Raw genomic sequence first — 21,037 nt, 5'->3', positions numbered from 1 at the left:
ACACATAACCATCCTACTCCACAATTACAAAGTACAATGAGCTCTTCATAGTTCCTCCAGTGGTATGTGATTGCTTGTGCTCCCTACCCCCCGCCCGATAGAGCCTTCTTGGTTTTCTGGGGAGTTGGGTCTGATGGTGCGGGTGGAGAGATAGTTAAGAGTCTACCAGGAAAAAAATTGCACAGCCTGATGAAGAGTTCTGGTGAGCTTAGAAGTTTACACAATGTTATTGTGTCACTATCTTTGGTCCTAATACATGGGTTTAATTCTGGTCTACGTGATACAGTCATTGTTTTCATGTTACAAGAATTACCTCATTCGTTTGACATGAACTGGTAGCTTGCCACCTCAGGAATCTACCTCAAGGATTCTGTAATGATTTCATGTGATCATTTTGTTTCATAGCAAATATTCCCAGGAAATGTGGCTTTCAGTAGTTGCTGGCCATAGAGTTACTTAGCAAGTTAGAGCTTGGCAAGTTGTATCATGTAGTCCAGGCCTTACAATGAGCACAATCAAGTATGTTAGAGCACATCTTCACGTCTGCTGTGGTGCACTGATGATGGCAAAGCCTGCTCACTTTTCAGTCACTATACATCTGTATAAAGTTGATCAGTGAAGGTTTTCCAGAAGGTGGGTCACTCAGACATGTGCTGTAACTCGCTCTCAAGACATTTCCTCGACAAAATTGCTTACATTTGCTCTGGATTATACTTTATGTTTCTGTGGGAGAGTCGCAGAATATCATTGGTCAAAGTTCCTTGGATTAATTTAAGTTGCTGTGGCCCAAGGATGTTGAAGAGTGCTTGAGGGGGCTTAGTTTGTTAGTTCTCTTCTAAACCTTGAGGTCCATGGGGCCTGAAGAGTTCCATCTTATATTCCATTTTGTTTAGTATCTGCAGGTGGGGTGCCCAAAAGGACTTACAGGGGGCATCTCATTTTCTCCTCCCCCCCTCTTTCTCTTCACTGAAAACTCCCATAACCTGTCGCCTTTTTCTGCTTCCTCCCTTCTCTCCACCAGCCAACCCACCTTTATCTGTCCCACCCCCCGTCTTCATCTTTACCTCCTCTCCCCCTGCAGCTTCTACTCAGGAAACCTATAGCCCATGTGGGCAGGCAGTGTCATACTTTGCAGTCCATGTCTCCAGTTGGAAACTTGCATGTTGGGTATTCTACAAGTAGCACCTTTAACAAATTTTTATCGGTTTGCCAGCTGTGGCTCTCCTTTGAAAAAACAAGTTTGGCCATAGTGATCCATGCTGTGATCACATTTAAATTAATTGACTGCTGCAATGTATTAGATGTGGGGCTATTTTTATAGATTGTTTGGAAACTTCAGCTTGGCCAGGATGCAGCTACAGAAATGCTAGCTGGAGCTGGATTGTTTGAAAAACATCTGGCCAGTCCTGGAAGAACTTCCCTGGCTTCCAGTTGTTTCCTGGCACTCCTCAAAGGGCATATTGTTGCCTTTAAAGTCTTCAGTGGTCTGGGAGCAGGGTGACCTGTTTTTTCGCATATCTGAAATCCTCATGTTTGGCATATTGGAACCTTCCTAATCATGAAGAGCTTCAGTGGAAGCCCTCCCTTCTATCGAGAAGTAGGTGACTACCAGGGGATGGAGCCGCTTTCGGTCATATCACCAGTGCCTCCACTTTTGAGTTTTAAGCATTACACAGAGACGTTTCCCTATTCTTGGGTGTGAGGCAAGAGGCAAGGGAAACTATTATCATGCATCTGCTTTTCTTACTTGATCTTTTAAGTGTTATATAGCTGTTTAACGTCATCTGTTGTTCATCTGTTAACTTGATTTCATCTGTTGTTATCAATCTTATTGTTTTTTATTGTATTTCCATGTTATTTTTTGCTTTTGTGAGCTGCTAGGGGAATTTCTGGAAATATTAAATATGTTACTGAAGCATATTATCAGTATCATAACTATTGAAATCGGTGATAACTGCCATCTCAGAATGGACGATGTAGATCTGATTGTTTTGGAAACCTGATCAGCACACTCATTTTCTGCTTTTTGTGATATCAAAGTGCATTTGCTAGTGACTAGTTGCCCGTCGTAATTTTGGAGTAGCTTTTTGTACACATAGGCTGCAGTCCTAAAATCATTTTCCTCGGAGTAAGCCCTAATGAATAAAATGGGATTTACTCCCAAGTAGGCCTTCTTAGGATTACTACCATACTTATTTATGTGTTCCTTTTATAACAAGGAATGACCTGATTTGTAAATTATTAAACTTGTTATAATTTCACAACCTATTCCCCTAGTAGAATATTATCTTTGAATGAAATGCTGCTGATACAGTTAATGGAAAATAAACCAATAGTAGTGGGCATATATTAGCCTTATTGTGGGTCATCACATAGGGTTACCAACCTCTAGGTGGTGGCTGGAGATATCCTGGGATTACAACTGATTTCCAGGTGATAGTGATCCGTTCACCTGGAGAAAATGGCCACTTTGGAAGGTGGACTGTATGGCATTATGCCCTGTTGAAGTCCCTCCCCTCCCAAAACTCTGCGCTCCTCAGGCTCCACCCCCAAAATCTCCAGGATTTTCCCAACCCAAAGCTACATCACATGTGCTGAAACAGGTTAGAATTCACAACAGTTAATATACTATGGGTTGGATCCAACCAAGTTTTCCACTGATAAACAGGGAAGGATAAACAAGGGCCCCTTTGACTACCAAAAAGGCTATGCTGGTGATCATGGGACCTCCCTGGACAAATGTAGTAAAGATGGGAATTGGCTGAGATTGAGCAAAACTTGCTAGATACAATGCTATATAATATTATATAGTAATATTATGTATATAGTTAATATAGCATCCTTTCAGTCATCATCACAGTGGCTCTGTGAAGGAGATTATTTTTTCAGAAGGTAATTCCCATCTATGGGTAATACTCTCTTAATAGCCATCTGGAGAGTTATCTGCAATAAGAACACAGATTTTCTAGGCTGTCAGTGGCTCTCAGGGAATATTAGGAAAGGTAGATAGCATATTTCCATATGATCTTTTAAAAGTTTAGATTGTTATTAAAAAGCGAACTAGAATAATACAGAGCTAAAATTTGTGCACAGCAGAAAATGCTTTCTAGGGAGTGTTTAGTTTATTTAGCTCATTTGTAATTTCAGTTCTGGTGTCATTTTGGGGCAGCTCACAGAGTTGATCTCCATGCACTGATAGTGTCAATCTTGAGTACGTCAGTATATTACATCCTTTTTACACTGGCAACTGCATTGACTGGTGCACCCTCTTCGTATTATACCACTTCTTAATTAAGGGTCATATGTTCAGATGCTCATTGTGACATATGTGGAAAGCTGGCATACCAAGATGAAGGGGTTTAGCCTAGACTTCGTCTGACATGCTGTCTAATGGAAAGGCGTGTAGTAGAGGATTAGTTAATGACATTTAAAATATTTATGAGAAAAACAACAGAAATCTGTTCCATGCACTTCCATTTTCCAGGTTGGATTCTGATGAACCTGCAAGATAAGAATGGCAGAATACTTTGTATGCCAAAAATGCCAAAGAAATTGTCCTTGATACTTTGATTGTTAAATGATTTGCCATTAATGTGTCCTAACTTCAGTCTGTTTATAAATTGCTTTGACATACTTTTAACTACATGTGCCTAAGCTTCTTTAGGTACTAAGTATTTTAAAGGATAAAGATTACTGCACGCACGGGGAGCTGATTGTGTGCCTTGTAGAATAATTGGGCACTGGGCCTCTAGTTTTACTGTTACAGTCCTTTCCTTGTGCCAGCCCAGTCATGGAATCATTTGGAATCTGCTTTGTTCAGGCAGGTCCCTTGGAGGGGCAGCATAAACATTTTCCAAATAATTCATTCATTTGTTCATTTTAAAGAAAATTAATCCTTTGGTTCTTTGTTGGATCAAATGTAAGGGAACTTGGGTATCTAAAATTATGGGTGTCTATTACTTTTTTGCAGAACAAGGGTGGAAGATCCTGTTTCTGTGAGATAAGATTTTTATGTGTGTGGAGGGGAAGCCTTCAGAAAGGTGACCCGTTTTCTCAGGGAAAGATTGTACCACACTCTCAGGAGGTGGAAGAAGCAGAACAGAATCTTCAAACCTGCTTTAGAAGTCGATTTCATGATTCATTTCTGCAACCAGAACTAGATTGATTCAAAGCCTCATCCAGAGCAACATGCAAAACTTTATTTTCAAAAGCTGATTTTAATACACTTGTAAATAAAATCATAAGAATCAATTTTATTTGAAAGTAAAATGCTTGTTTGGGATGCGTCAATTAGAATAAAGGAAGACCTAATTATTTTTTCTTGTGCCATTTGCAGGTCAAGGCAACCGACAGAGACTCAGGCCATTTTGGCCATATTGAGTATTCTCTGTATGATGGATTCCATAACTATGAAAAATCAAAAGCATTCCAGATAGACCCAAGCAGCGGCCAGGTATGCGTGTCTCAGGACATTGACAGGGAAGAAGATCCTTCTACTTATGACCTTTTAGTGAAAGCTACTGATGGGGTATGTTTTACTCTTGGATTATTCCACTCTGGTTCTTTTTTTTTCTCCTTGCTGTTTTCTGGATTTAAAATCCGAATGTATATTTAAATGGCATTAAAGTTTATTTGTAGATCATGCTTGGCTTTGCTTTAGAAAAGTTGACATACTTGGTAACGAGAGCTAATAAAACAAAGCCCAGCAAGCTGATGTGGGTAAATCCATTGGCCCATGTAAACTGTCAGCCTGTTCTGAAATCTTTAGCACAGGAATTGATACATTGTTCTGGTCCGGCAGCCATGTCTGTGAGATGCATGTCAGCTAATTTCAATATTGATCTCCTAGCAATTAAGATTGTTTTGTGTAATTGATCATATTTAACAGTGGTAACTACAGAGTTGCATGTTAACCTATTTTTCAAGGTGTGTGTCCTGTTCTTTAACAGGGTAGGTGTCAGCTATTCTTCGGAGCCACCATGTTGCTCACTTGAGCAAATGTACTTAATTAAGAGCACAAAAACAAGCATACCTCGGCGATATTGTGACCACCCCAATAAAGCGAGTCACACAATTCTTTTGGTTTCCCAGTGCATATAAAAGTTATGTTTGCATTATACAGTGCTCTATTAAGGGTGCAATAGCATTATATCTAAAAAAACACAATGTACTGTAATAATAATGAAAAAAATTGAAATATTGTGAGAATTACCAAAATGTGACACAGAGACAAAGGGAGCACATGCTGTTGGGAAAATGGTGCCAACAGACTTGCTCGAAAATGCAATATCTGTGAATCAGAATAAAGCAGTGCGCAATAAAACGAACTGTGCCTGTAGATTATTGCATTTCCTGCTATGCACTCCCAGCTGTGGGAAGTTTAAGAGTTAAGGGTATATTAAAATACATGTGCATCTGGACCTCATTATCATAGATACTGATATTTTCCATGAAATCATCTTGATTACTTGTGAACTTATTTTTTGCTTCTGATCAATTACATCTGGCAATAGAGATGTACACAGATCAGTTGCATTCTGTGAGGATATTTTCCCCATTTTAACCTGCTTTCATTTTAATCTGTGACTTAAAAGTACCCGTTTGGTACATGCAAGGGCTGTACATGAGAACACAGAGATTTTCCTTCCCAACATAGCATCTCTATACACTGAATTACAAGCTGCTGCTCCAAGTCACTCTCACTGCATCCACCAGTTTCATTGGGGTGATCCCTCAGGCAATCTGAGGGCTCCTCCTTGAAAGGTCAGCCATTCACTCCTGTAAGAAAAAGTAGTGTGACCCACTGGGGCAGTATTGTAGTGGTAGCAAACGCTGCCCTCTGTGCCAGACCCTGGGTAGGTGTCTGGCCCAGTTCAGATGTTGCTGTCAAACCATAGTTTGGTTGTTTGGTTTGCGACTCAGGCTCACGGACTTTGCATCTGTCCTCTTTTGTGCTCCCTCACTTCCTGCTTTTATGGTAATGATTCTGTGATGTCTGAATTGGGCAAACCACCCCCCACCTCATTATTAGGACAGTAATTTCACCTATTTTTAATATGACCCTGATTGAGGAGCAAACTACGTGATGCACATGCATCCTGACTTACAGGCTATTTATGCTTGGTAATTGGCAGCATGTTCCAGGCTGAATTGTCCCTCATATTTTTTTTAATTTTTCACGCTGAACAGTCATTCAGGAAGTGACTGCGAAGCCGGCGCATTTCTTAAGAGCCCCTTTAACGCGACCTTTTGTGTTTGCTCCGCCCCTTCACCGAAGCATTTACTGAAAGAACCATGAAAAATCACAAACGCGGCTTAGCTATTCAAACGGCGATAGCTAATGGCTATTCAAACGAAGGAATGAAGGAGCAGGCGAGGGGTGTGTGGAATTTCTCCTTTTGCATCGGGACTGTGAATAGGCATTTTAAAGGTCGCATTTTTAAAAAGAGCTTTGAGCGAGCATCAAAATTGACCCTTCGTAAATGGCCACAGTTACACATATGGTCAGGAAACTTACTTTCCAAAGTAATCAGTTGCTTGATGTGCCTGGGAACACTGTGTGGGGAAAAGAGGGAGCTCCCTTTCCCACCCCCATGCTGTTTTCCTGAGCTGAAACGGCCGCAGGTGGCACTCTTTGCCCCATGGTGAGGCTCCATGTGTCCTGGCATCATGTGATTGAGTTATCCTCAATTAAATGTATTTCAAAAAGATAGTAGGTAATCTTTGAGGCCTCTCCTTCTCTTATCACATGGATTGAATTTTGTAAGTGCTGTTATGCGGCAGTAATTTGAAAATTTAAAAAAACAGTTAAAAAGTCAATTGTGCTCACTTTAACAACCTGATTAAAATATTGAACAAGAATTTTGAGACAATAACTGATAACTCTGGATTTGATCTAGCACACTTTATTCAGGCTATACCGCTTTTTAGGAATTAAATTATTTGATAGTTAATGTCACGGTTCTTTGAGTTTCTCAGTGTACAGTCACAAAAAATGTTTAATCAGATTAAAAGATCCTCTTTTTCATGTTGAAGCACAATAGCGCTTGTAAATTTTGAACAAAGCAAAATTTAATGACAAAATTATATATATATATATATATATATATAGAGAGAGAGAGAGAGAGAGAGAGAGAGAGAGAGAGAGAGAGAGAGAGATGAAATTCAGAGGGTGGTTGTGGCAATTTGAAAGATTCATAACTATCCTGACATTTTTGATTGAAGGAAAGATCACTGTTCTGAAAAACAGACAGATATTTGCTGCGCTAGAATGTTGCTTTTCTCTGAGGAGGGTTTCCCCCCTGGTTTTGAATGCAATTTAAGAGATGCTTTAGCTTTCCCATTTGTTATACAAATTGGGTGCCAGAAGAGAGGAGAAAACCAGCAGGTACAGTAATCTGAACTCAATAGTAATTTATCATAGTCACAACTCCATAACCTACCAAGAATATAAGCCTTTGCCTTCGGAATTCAAACAGGAAGCGTTTGTTATTGTTCTGGCATGCACTCCACTCTATTTTTTACAGCTCTATCAGTCAGCAAAATGATCAAATAAAAGTTATTTGAGCTTTAGAAACAAAATTATAGAAGTAATATTCTCAGAGCAGCAAGGCAAAACGTGCAGTTGCAGATTTTAAATGTGTTATAACAAATGCAGTTTTCTCACACAAAGTAAGAGCATACTTAAATTGATCATAATATTCTGGAAAATCTATCATATTTCTCCCACCTTTCAATGCATAAGTATCATCTATGAGACTAGAAATAGCAGCTGTTGGTTCCTGTAACTAGAGATCTTAACAATTACCCCAACCAAGTTAAGTTTGTACTGTGTAAAAATAAAATGTCGTATGCTCCATGCTAACAAAAAAAAATCTTGTGGCACCTTAAAGACCAACCGAGTTATTGTGGCATAAGCTTTTGTGTGAGCCCGAGCTCACTTCATCAGGACTGCCTCTCCTGGTATGAACCTGTGTGGTATCTTTTCTCCTCTCAATGGCTCTTGGTTGCCGCATCATCCGCACTACAATATGATCGTCCTTAATGTGGCTGTAGTTCTTTTTCGTTATCACCTTGATCCTCTGAAATAGTTTATCCAAGGAGGTTGGGAGGGTTCCCTCCCATTTATTTAATTTTTTATTTATTGGAGCGGTGGACTGGGTTTGATTCCCCACTCCTCCACATGAGCGGCGGAGGCTAATCTGGTGAACTGGATTTGTTTCCCCTCTCCTACACACGAAGCCAGCTGGGTGATCCTGGGCAACTTACAGCTCTGTTAGAGCTCTCTCAGCCCCACCTACCTCACAGGGTGTCTGTTGTGGGGAGGGGAAGGGAAGGTGATTGTAAGCGGGTTTGAATCTCCCTTAAGTGGAAGAGAAAGTCGGCATATAAAAACTACTACTTATTATTATTATTATTATTATTATTATTAACAGGATTTATATCCTGCCTCCCTGCCTAGTCAGGGCCACCAAGGCAGCCAAGTTAGCTTTCAGAAGCTGTTGCAAAACAAGTCTGTTTTGAAGGCCTGGCTGTTGAGTGGATTGAGTGTGTGTTCTGCATGTGTGCGATGCTGGTCGCCGCCTTAGCTGTCTGATGAATTTTGGCCTATTTTTCTGTTGTTTGGCAAGCAGCTATTGGAGAATCAGTTTGTTTTGCTTACTTACATCCTGGAGAACACATGAAATTGGCCGCTGTTTTGTTAGGCCACCTTGGGTCCCTTTTTGGGGGCTGGGGAGACAGGAGGATACGAATATTTTAAATAAAAAATTAGATGCATGAAGTTTTCATCAGTTTGATTGAGTGAAAGCTCACAAAAGCTTACACCACAGTAAACTTGTTAGTCTATAAGGTGCCAGAGGACTCATTGTTGTTTTATTTGCAGCAGACTCACACACCTACCCCACTGTGGATATTTTCTGTTTTATTTGATGTCATATGTTTTCACTCTTGTGTGACTATATTTACTTAAATGCTTCTATCCTGCCTTTGAACACAAATATACCCTCAGGACAGCTTACAATATATAAAACCATCAGGGAAAAAAATGCAGAACTACCAAAGAAACATAGTATGTGAGTGTAATAATAACAACAGGCGTCTAGCAATTTACTGTTCCCAGAGCCCATCCCTGAAGAGGGGGCCAAGCTCCTTAGGAGCAGGCATGACCCTGAGCCGGCGTAGGTGGCACATTATCACAGAATAAGGTGACACCTGTGCCGGTGCGGGGGCAAACACGCCAGCATCCAGCCGCCACCGGCCCCCGCTGCCAGCGTAGACACGCTGGCCGGGCTTTCCCAGCAGGGAAAGCCTACACCAGCGGTGTATGTGTGTGCGTGCGCACGCGCGCATTCCCAGGGCGCCCCTGGGGGAGGAGCTGCTGTTAGGCAGCTTCCTCACCCCTTTCACCCCAGGTACTCCCCCTTGCGCTGCAGTGGTGCCGCGCTACCTTTTTTTGTGGCACAGCCCCATTGGAGGCAATGGGGGGGTGTTTCCTCCTTTTCCTCTATTTTTATTTTTACAAAAGCCTTCTTTTGCCTCCACAGCAGCTGGGAAACCTGTGAGGAGGAGGCACAGCTATGCAGTGCCTGGCTGCCACAGATCTAACTCCCCTTCAGGATTGGGCTGCCCGTTATTTTGCCGACAGCCTTGTACAGTAGACTGGCCTCCACAGATCTGGTTGCCAGGGGTTATTGTTCATACCTTTGGTTCCCCCCACTCCCAGTAGAGGCTGCTGCTCAACAAGACATGTGAAGCTCCCATCTCTGTCCCCGATCCTATAGAAAAGAACAGAAATCTTGTCATATTATTTGCTGTGTTTTGGCACCGTCAGAGGCATCTTCTGCCTGCTTGAAAGCTCAGCCTTCCCTTCCCTGACACCACAGTGGGGAGGAAGGGCCTCTCATATTGTTCTGAGCTTTAAATCAAGCAAGCCTAATGCGTACTATATTCTGGAGTTATGCCTATTATATTTAATAAGGTGATCTGCTGCAGTAGAGCTGGGAAGTACTTGAACAAAGACAGGTTCTGTGTATATTCACGCAAATGTAATGAAGTGCTTCTCCTAGTTAGGATGGATGGGGAAGATAATGCATTTGGAAAGGCCCATCAGGGCATAGGATGCAAATCCATGTATTAGACAGACTTTGTGATCTGAAGCAGCACCCTTGCAATTTCTGGCCTTAGTCATCCTTCTTACATCATTTTGCTTCAGCTGGGGAAAAGCAATGCTATTGTTTCTCTTCCAAAACCCCTTTCAGTACGAAACAAGCTTTGCTGCAAAATCCACCGCTGACTTTAGCTATATAGCATGTACAAAACCAAGTAGTCTTCATTTTACACAATTCTCTTTATGTTCTTTAGACGTTTAATGATGGTGATGTTTTGTGAGTATGTCATGACAATCTCTGTGCCAGCCAAAATAGACAAATGTAGCTATTATAAGCAAATGCAGAAAAAAAACCAAAAGGCTCATTGAGAGATAATGTTGACAGTGTCTTAACACCATGACAGTCCATGCTCACAATGTGAAAACAATAAACAATAAACTCCTGTGTAGTTTCCTGGGTGATGTTACTTCACTGAGCAAATTTTGCATGGAGCATTTTGCTGGAGTGCCAGGGAAGAGCTTCATGGTTCTTGACCTGCCAAGGGTCAGAAGCTGTTTAATTTCAGTAGGGCAAATGACTATTCATTGTCTGCTGCCATAGCAGACCCTTGTGCACTACCATAGAATTTTTCCATTCTCATAAGTATAGATCCCTTCTTGCATGTCCAACTTGTTAACTGCATGTCCGTTTGCCTCAGTGCAATAAACTTCCTTTAGCAGACATTGGAATTTCGTTGTTTTAACTTAAAATGTGTCCCTTACTTAAATTGAATGTACATACCCTACATTTCTTACCAAAGTGCATACTGCAAGTGTGCCAAATCTTTACCACTTGTATCCCCCCAACACCCCGGGTTACTGTTTTGCATGATTTGAAAGATCACTTGCTGTTTGGTAGGCTTTATCCATCTGGTGCAGCTTATAACCTTTATACACCTTTGCTCTGTTTGCAAAGCTGTGCAAACCAGTGGAGCATTTCAAAGACAGTTTTCAGATTCTTCAGAAAAGCAAGCTGTAAATGGAACACTGAAATTTGTGGGCACACTGTTAATTAATGTAACTCTGCAGTTATACATGTGATTGAACCACAGGAGAGGATATGAAAAGTACTTGAGTTTCCATTTGTAAGTAGCTGAGTTCTGTGTCAAGTATTGGGTACCTTTTTTGAGTCAAAGAACTTGGTACAGCTAAAGTTCATTTAACATTAATTATTGCTTTACCTGATAGACAAGCAGAATTTTCCATACTTTCTCTAAAACCAAAGTTGGTGTATTTTAAAATCTTCTACCCCACCTTTCTCCTTTAAAAGGACTCAAGCCTGTCAGAACATCCTACAATATGTAAAGTTTATATTCTTGTATTTAATGTTGCATTACAGTTGATTTATGGCTTACAATTTGTTTTGGTTTATTCGAAAGGGTGGGCTAAGCGCCCAAGCTTTTCTTCGCATTGAGATAGAAGACATTAATGATAATCACCCTATCTTCAACCCAGAAACTTACATGACAAGCATCAGCAGTCATATGCAGCCAGGAACTGAAGTCATTAATGTTGTTGCTACGGACAAGGATTCTGGGATATATGGAGCTGTAACTTATGAAGTGGTACCAGGTGACTTCTCTTCCCTGTTCACAGTGGATACAACAACAGGTATGATATAGGTGCATGTGACAGTGGGTTTTTAACCACAGAAGATTATTATAGGATCTTAAAATGCAAAAATTAATTGCTGTATCTTTAGAATCATAGAGTTGGAAGGGATCACCAGGGTCATCTAGTCCAACCCCCTGCACAATGCAGGAAGTTCACAACTACCTTCCCCACACACCCCCAGTGACCCCCTACTCCATGCCCAGAAGTGGGCCAAGATGCCCTCCCTCTTATGATCTGCCTAAGGTCATAGAATCAGCATTGCTGACAGATGGCCATCTAGCCTCTGCTTAAAAACCTCCAGGGAAGGAGAGCTTACCACCTCCCAAGGAAGCCTGTTCCACCAAGAAACCGCTCAGTTAGAAAAATTTTCCTAATGTCTAGACGGAAACTCTTTTGATTTAATTTCAACCAGTTGGTTCTGGTCCAACCTTCTGGGGCAGCAGAAAACAACTCGGCACGCTCCTCTATATGACAGCCCTTCAAGTACTTGAACATGGTTATCCTATCCCCTCTCAGTCTTCTCCTCTTCAGGCTAAACATACCCAGCTCCTTCAATCTTTCCTCATAGGACTTGATCTTTGTAGAAATGGTAGAGATAGAATGAATATAAAAAAGAAAATATAGAAAGCATATTTATCAGAAAACTAATTTCTCCTGTAAAAATAGATCACTGTTGTGGAGGACGTGCAATCAAAACCCAATTGCAGAAGAGATTTCTACTTCATAGTGGATGTGCTCTTTTATAGCTACTGAACTCCTTAAGGAGAGATTCATTTCAAAACATCACATTTATCAATATAAAAAAAACCTTGATAAACGTAACCTATGTTTTTCTCTTGGTTCCATGAAGATGTGTGCAATTGCACAACTGATTAGTTTGTATCCAATGACATGTTTGAAATTTGCATTTAATCAGTACAATCCAGTTCCTTCTGTGCCCCCCTCGAAGTCAGCATCGATATTCCCACTGATGCTAGTGATTATGGATTGCTCTCTTATCAACTGTTGTATTTTGAATGAAATGGATTCCCTGCAGAACACTTGTTGGAAATCATGATGGTGATTTTTCTTTCTGTAGTGTGCTATTGACTGAAGAACCAGGTCCCTTGCTGCGATTTTAGGCAATATATAAATAGATTTGTTGGCTGTCTGCTTGTTTTTGTGAGAAGACGGTTAAATGTCTGCTGAAAGTGTTATGTGTCCTAAAAATGATCTTGTAAGAGTAAAAAAGGAGCCCCATGGTGCAGTGTGGTAAGCTGCAGTACTGCAGTCCAAGCTCTGCTCACAACTTGAGTTCGATCTCGACGGAAGTTGGTTTCAGGTAGCCGGCTCAAGGTTGACTCAGCCTTCCATCCTTCCGAGGTCAGTAAAATGAGTACCCAGCTTGCTGGGGGTAAAGGGAAGATGACTGGGGAAGGCACTGGCAAACCACCCCACAAACAAAGTCTGCATAGGAAACGTCGAGATGTGACATCACCCCATGGGTCAGGAATGACCCCGTGCTTGCACAGGGGACCTTCACCCTTTTTTTTTAGTACACAAAAATATGGGGAGTGCTCAGATTTAAATTCAGCAAAGGTATTTTGAATGATTACCATGTTCAACTTTGAAGTGAAACTTCTCCAATAAAATTGTTAATTATGAGGAAATGCCGAATGTGGGCCACAGCCACATTCACGTAACTAGCAATTTACCTTTTGTCATATGAGGACACAACTCACCTTAAGCCTCTCCAGTCATTTCAGTACAGCTTAGTTAACAGCAGGGCTTGGTGGGTTGAGCTGTGAAGTATTTTGAACATGAGGTAATATTTTTGGTCCCACATAGTTTACCTCAGGGCGTTAATCACACTGGTTTATATCATTAACTGCTTAGCAAAGGCAGACATTAAAATGCAGGAGATACGTTGTGGCACAGAATTTGACAAATGGTACTGATAACATAACAAATTAAATTGTGTATTTTCTTTAAGTTTTAAAAAAAGCAAAGCTATATTTGATTCTTAATGCTTTTTCATTTTATACTTTATTGCAGGAAGAATTACTCCTTTTTAATTTTAAACTACATATGGCATTTTTTATGGTATATAATAAAACAAAATCGATGCACACATGAAAGTGTTCACATGAGTAAAGACAGATTGGAAGATTGGAATAGTTTGTTTTGGAACATTCTGAAACCACATCCTTTTGAAGAAAACCTCTTCGTTACTTTTTTGTTCAATCTGCATAAGTAATTGATAGCACATTGAGGCCATTGGAAGAAAGTGGGACTAGGTTAATGCATTTGGCTTTGACCTTTTGAAAATTAGTTATTCATTCAGTAACAGGAATTCTATTGGTGGTTTGAGTCTTGCCGCTAATGGATCAAAGTCTCTGTCAAAGAAATGCCACAGAATATAACATAAAGAAGATTGAGGTATATTCAGGTATGGCGTAGTCTGGGAACAGTTAGAGTTTGAAACTACTCAGTTGGGAATTTGCAGTAGATGTTTATGGACCTAATCCAAATAACTTGGTCCGTGATAATTATTGAATGATCTAGCCAGAAGCAGACTTTTGGTGGGTGGGTTCAGCTGCCAAGGAAATTCTGCAGAGTCTTGGGCAGAGATTTTCCACAGCCCTATTGCTAAAAGTTCTTTTTCTGATGAAGAACTCAGGGGTTGAACCTGGAACCTTGTGCATCAAAATCATGTTCTCTGCCACTGAACTCTGATACTTTCCCTTTCTGGAGTTAAGACAATGGCTCTGCTATAACTGATTTAAACTTACCAAACCATGTCTTTGACCTAGGTGATTGGCCCAAACTGAAGCTGAAAAAGGAAGCATGTTTGTCATTGAACAGGCCACCAATCTGGAACCATTTGGGTAGAATTAAGCTATGGTATTGCCATGGTTGCCTATTTGTGTGCTGCACCCCTCCAGTATTTAACTGCTGACTTTCAACTAGGCAATTTTTGATGTAGCAGTTGCTCCTGGGACAGATCCCTAGTCCCCTGTGTCTTAGTCGCTGCTAAAACATACAGTTTTTCTTACCGCACCTTGTTTTTGTATTTTGATACTAGTTTAGTCCCTTGCAGCTCTAGTGGCTTTAGTTTATGACCTTCACCTGAATGTAGACAAAGGTCATGCTTCTCTGTTACTCCTCTTGGATCTGTCTGCAGCCTTTGACACAGTAGACCATATCACCCTATTCAGGCATTTGGAGGCAGAAGTAGATATCAGAGGATATTCCTATTTGCCATAGGTTCATGGCAGTCCATTCAATAGCCCTATCCTCCCTGAACATGTCCACTCCCCTCTTCCTGCCTTCCAAGTTGGCAGCCATCACTACATCCTGGGGCAGGGAGTACCACAATTTAACTGTGCATTGTGCAAAGAAATACTTCCTTTTATCTGTTTTGAATCTCTCACCCTCCAGCTTCAGCAGATGACCCTGCTTTCTAGTATTATGAGACAGGGAGAAAAGCTTCTCCCTGCCCACTCCCTCCATACCATGCATAATTTTATAGACCTCTATCATGTCTCCCCTTAACCAACATAAGTTAGCCAACCTCCCCCCCCCCCAAAAAAAACACCCCACTTTCTGAATAGGTTACTTTGAATTAACATTGACCTGTTTCAGTGTTAAGTTCATTCAGCTGCCAGATTTGAAGGTGAGTTTGGGTGATGAAACGTACTCCTTTTTAGCCATCTGGCTGCTGTCTGAGTTGACTGTCTAACAATGTTTGTTGGGAGCCATCTGGATATAGTTGTTGCAGATAGTTAATCTGTAATTTTTTACTTCCTTGTGATTTTTCTCCTCTTGCTAAAGTTTTGTTTAAACCTTTGTATTTACTCGTTGGAAGAGGCCTGATCTGGCGGGAAGGAATGCCTTTTAATGAACCTGGTGAAAAGTTTCTCCTCCACTGTCCTCACCAGCAAATGAATGCTTAACTACCAATAGCTAAAACATATGCTGAGTATTGAAAGCATTAATAGGTTATCAGGAAATTAGAAGCTGTAAAAAATGGGGAAACTGCTTGTAGAAACAAAACCAACCTTGTATGCCCAGAAAGTGATGCTGGGTGGTAAAGAGTGAGGAAGCCCGGGGACAATTGGAAGGGGTATTCTTTGGAAGCTGACGGGTTGGCAGTGGCTTCAGACCAACCATGCCACAATTGGCTGGAACATCTTGTAGACTAGATTCTTCTGGAGAAAGAAGAATTGTAAAGGTACAGGGAGACTGTACACCATTATGGCTCAGGCACACACTTTATTCTTTCTATGCTTTGCATTATTTGCTTTATATACCAGCAGGAAGCTGCTGACCTGTTTTTTAACAATAAGGTACATACTGACCTGTGACCCACATTATGCTAATTGCTTGTGGTGATGTTTGTTGGAATACCTCCTGTGGGAAGATGTGGGCTGGGATATCTTGGGTTGCTCAAAGGTTGAGAGTTACCAGTGGTTAACTTGGTACAGCTGTCAGCATGTTATTTACTTAGAGATAAGCTGATTTGCATCTAGGTAAGTGCAGGCCTATTTCTGACAAAAGGCTAGAGATAATTCACTGGATGTAATTGAGAATCTGTCTTAGTTCCACTGTACATTTCCCTCCAGAATAATAACAAAGAAGTGGCAGCTACCATGGGGTGAAACTAATTTACTGTACAGTAATTGCTGCAAAAAAAAATCTCTTTGCTAAGTGTAACTTGAATAATTAAGCCTAGTTCTAGGTTATAATTAGTTAAACTGAATGAAAAATCAGAATATAATTCCAGAGTTTTGAGCATAAATATGCATAAATATTATTTTAACATATTTAATTTGTGCAGTGCTATCTATTCAAGTGGGATGCCCACAGTTTTGGGTTTTCATAATATGTTCATGAATCCAGTAAGATGACTCTTCCAAATTATATATGCCATATATGGTGGCCTTATTTGATAATTTGTTGTGGTTTTCATTCAGCGGGAGATGATGTAAAGGTTGATGGGCTGTAAAATCCTGAAGCTGTCAGAGGGAGAGCAAGGGGCAGCTAGACACCCATTCCTTGAGCCTGGATCCAACTCCAGCTGAGAGCCTCCTTTCTTTTGCTTCAAAATGTAATCAGCGGGACCTTCCTGAGGGGTGGGGGGTGCGGACAAAGCCAGGCGCTATACTCCCCATGGAACCACTGGATTTTCGTGTCATGTATTTTGTATTTTTATTACTGTGAGCCTCTGCCTGAGGCAATTTTGCCTGGGAAATGGTTGAAAAATACATACCTAGCAAAACCAAACAGTATATCTAATCTCACAACAACGAGAGGGTAGGTTTATGCACAAAACCCACCATTATGCCTTCTTGATTCAGAGACAATTCCATGAGTTTCACTGTTTAGGTTAAAGAACAAACTTTAGAGGGTGGGATGTTCCATGCAGGTTTGCCCAAGGAAAGGAAAGGCGTGTGCCATGGTAGGTAAGAAGTTTATTCCAGTGAAAGCTCACAGTAGGTGGCTGGAGGAAAGCATATTCTTTTTAGAAAGTCTCCCAAACACTCAGTTTATTGCTGTCCCCCACCGCTGATTTACTGGATGAGCAATTTGCAAGCTAAATCCAGATCCTTGCTAGTTGATTATTTATTCTCACATCATTTTATTTCATCTAAGAATAATTGAAGCTGCAAATGGCATTATCTGGAGTTGCCGCTTGCCACTTTATGTGGAATCATGGAGAAGGGGAAGGTGTCATAAATGCTGCCCAGAAAACTGGTCATATTGCCTTAAGAAAAGCCAAACATGTTATCCTTCAAAGATTGTTCTATGGGCTATCTAATCATAAAATGCCATCACTATACGGAATGGGGACAGAGGCAATAAAACTGTTTATTCAAAATGTATCTGGTGACAATAACAGATTTTCAGTCCATTACTCCAGAGTTACAATACTGATTTTTTTCACAATGAAAAATAAAGATCCAGTGTTCTTTAAGAAGATATTTTAAATTATATTCTGAAGTGATCAAAAGGCAGTTTGTTTTTACAATGGCTTGGCAGTGTCATAGGAAATTTTGCTAAGAGCACCTTTGATTTTTTGTTTTTTTATCTGTTTTCCATTCTTCTGTTTAAGAATGCTTTGTCCCAAAGTAGTCATTCTGCTAACGAAACAGTTCTAGCATAGTTAAATCAGATGTTTTAATTCTCCGTTGTTCCAAAGCTGATTTTCATCTCCAGAGAGTTGTGTAAGGCTGTGTGTGTACAACAAAGGCTGCCAGATTCCAGAGCAGAGTCCACTTTTGCCACTAGAGCTTCTTGGACCGTTGTGGAATTTTCTTGTCTTCTGTTGCTTTGCAGGGTCTGCTGAAAATCTAGCCTTGGCAATTGCACAGAAAGAAAAACCCTAAACATTTTTGTATGCAAGTGAGACCAGGCAGCCCATGCTTGTATCAGTTTCACTAAAGTATTGAATTGTTCATGTGGCTCTATATATAATATATGAGGATTAAGCATAGAATCTAATATATAATTGAGGTAATAATAAAATAGAAAAAAAATGATACCTTCATTTTTTTTTAATTAAATGGGGGGGGATTGTGACCAGGAGGAGCACCATTCCAAGATAGATCTGTCGACATACCAATCTGTTTTGGAGAAGGCAAGGTTGATATTGAATGATCTAAATATAATTAAGGTCCTATTCATATGCTCATTGTAGTCTCCAGAGCATTCAGGGTGCTCTTTTTAAAATAATGTTAAAGTATTGTAGATGTATTGCTTTTGGGCGCTGTACAAATGGAATGCTCCTGATTTTGGCATGTAGCTTAGTCAACTGTATTGTTTAGAAACATTGCCTTCTTTGATTCTGATAACTTTTTTTCTAATTGACTGGCTGCCGCTAAATAATATGCTAGTTCTCTAAAACGAAATTGCTTCTGAACTAATTACGCCAGATGAGGAAATATGTAGACTGAGAGCCATTCCAATCCCATGGAGGGAACGGTGGGGTGACTGGATTCAAATCCCTACTCAGCCATGGAGTTTGAGGGAAGCCACCCCACTGTTCAATTAGCCCATATACCAAATGGAGATAAAGTAACTCTATTTCACAGGGTCATTGTTGGGTCAAACAAGACAGAGGCTGAGTTTGCCCAGCAGGTTCCGTTAGATGGCCCGAAGGCTGCGTGGCACCTGAGCAGTTGTTGAAGCGATGGGCAGGCAGGGGGGATATCCATTTGATCTGGGTGGCTGGCAGAGACATCCGGTGGGCCTTGCCCGTTAAGATGGTGTTTTGCAGCTGAACTTGCTGTTTGATGTCAAGTTGGTTCAAACAAATTACAAGAAATTCACAATACATTTACTCACTTTCTAGCCCTCCTTTCTTACTGAGTCTCAAGGTGGATTGCAAAGTATAAGAACAATGAAGTCATGTTAACATAAGACATTCATTAAATGAAACAGTAGACTTAGGATTACAAAATTAGAAAACAATGCAAACCAAAACCAGTATTAGATACCTTATACCATAAAGAGCATAGAGAATGGATTACAAAAATCGAAGACAGTGTAATAAGAATAAGAAAGTAATGCTGTAAGCAGGGCAGTACACTATAATCCCATTCCCTTTATAAAAATGGCCTCCTCTGTTTTGCATGTTCTGTGGAATAATAGAAGTATGGGAGTCTTCCTAACCTTCTCAGGCAGGCCATTACTACATATAACAACAATAATAAAGCTGCTAGAAATCCACGCTCACACTTTCAAACTTTTGCTAGTATGTACCAAAGCAAGTTTGGAAAACATCACAGTGGAGCCAGGGAACACCCCAAAGGTTGGTGAAAACACAATGATGTCATATAGTAAGTAGCCCAATTTAAATCTGCTGCAATTCAGGAAGAGGGCTCTACGCATAGGGTTGACAGCTCCAGGTTGGGAAATACCTGGAGATTTTGGGGGTGGAGCCTGAGGAGGCTGGGGTTTGGAGAGGGGAGGGACTTCAATGCCATAGAGTCCAATTGCCAAAGCGGCCATTTTCTCCAGGGGAACCTGATCCCTGTCGCCTGGAGATCAGTTGTAATTCCACTAAGTGGAATTGAATTGCCATATCCACAAAGGAACTCTTATTTATTGCTTGCTGCAGGAGTGAGCCCTAGCAGAACTGAGTGATTGCTGCCTTTGTTTTGTTTTGTTGACTTTGGGACAGTTTTTTAAAAAATAATGATTTTATTACTTTTTCACAACTTGCCCCGAATCCAAAGAAGCTTTCTCTGCAGACCTTCTAGCAATCGTTGTAGAGTTAGTGCTTTTAGATCCTGCATCTCTTGGAGTTCTCATACCGTCAGGTTCCATGCAGATCATGATCAGTACTGAACTGAAGAAAACACCTATTGAAGACACAACCAAGATGTGATTATTTTAAAAAGCAGCATTAATAATAACAATAATAAATGGTATTGGCCTACAGTTGCATTTTACAAATGTCTGTGTCTGTCTAGCTTTTATCATGGTATACTCCCTGAAGAGTTTTCACAGCCCATTACAAAAAAAAACACACACACAAAGGTTCTGCGGCTATCATTAAGACACTCAAAGGTTGCACTTGAACTTAAAACTTCTTGCCGAGTCAGAATTTTCGGTGTCCTCTCTAACTACGTTTTTCTATTTTGCAGGAATTATTTACCTGATATCAGCTCTCAGTAATGTGGAACATAGCAGTGTGCTGCTGACTGTCTCTGCTCGGGATGGAGGTGGTCTTTGTTCAGTTGTTAATGCAGTTGTGACTGTGAGGATCCTCCAGACGGCCATGGCTCCTGCTGTATTTGAGCGATCGCGCTACACATTTTCCATCCCTGAAGATATCCCTGTTGGCAGCGCTGTGGGAACAGTCAAAGCGAGGGAGCCTTTGAGTAAGTGGCTTTGGAATGCATTCAGACAGATTTCAACACCTCCTGATTGCTACGGGTTGCAAACATATCCAGCTGATACTGTTACAACTATTATTTTGCTTATCAAACAAGCAGAAATCAAAATAATTAATACTAAGCCTTAAACCAGTGCAGTAGCTGTTAATTGAAGGAAATGAGAGCATCTTCGCAAGTGTTTTTGATGCAGTGTTTCTTTATAGTTTCTTGGCATTAAAGTCACACAGACAACCATTAGGTTTCTTTTTTCTAGTTACAACTGTAGAAGCTTATGGGATGTGTTGGGCACAATCCACATGCATTGTGAAGGGTTTCCAGTTCGTGTCTCTTGCCCATGCACATGGGTGGGCATGAGCACAAACTGGGCAGTAGGACGCTAGGAGGAATAAGAGGT

The 21,037-nt window shown here is 40.7% G+C and overlaps 1 protein-coding gene across 1 annotated transcript in view; it reads left to right on the top strand.

Annotated features, from left to right (window-relative positions):
* DCHS2 (dachsous cadherin-related 2) overlaps positions 1-21,037 on the top strand; it is a 109,314-nt gene that overhangs the window by 41,057 nt on the left and 47,220 nt on the right. The window contains exons 3-5 of the mRNA XM_056855047.1: positions 4,295-4,528; positions 11,527-11,758; positions 20,392-20,628. Coding sequence (XP_056711025.1) covers positions 4,295-4,528; positions 11,527-11,758; positions 20,392-20,628 — 703 coding nt within the window. The remainder of the gene's footprint in view (positions 1-4,294; positions 4,529-11,526; positions 11,759-20,391; positions 20,629-21,037) is intronic.

The sequence above is a fragment of the Euleptes europaea genome, chromosome 9 (assembly GCF_029931775.1).
Source record: "Euleptes europaea isolate rEulEur1 chromosome 9, rEulEur1.hap1, whole genome shotgun sequence".
Lineage (NCBI taxonomy): Eukaryota > Metazoa > Chordata > Lepidosauria > Squamata > Sphaerodactylidae > Euleptes > Euleptes europaea.
The sequence above is the reverse complement of the archived record's forward strand: the minus strand, read 5'-3'. Positions and strand labels throughout refer to the sequence as shown.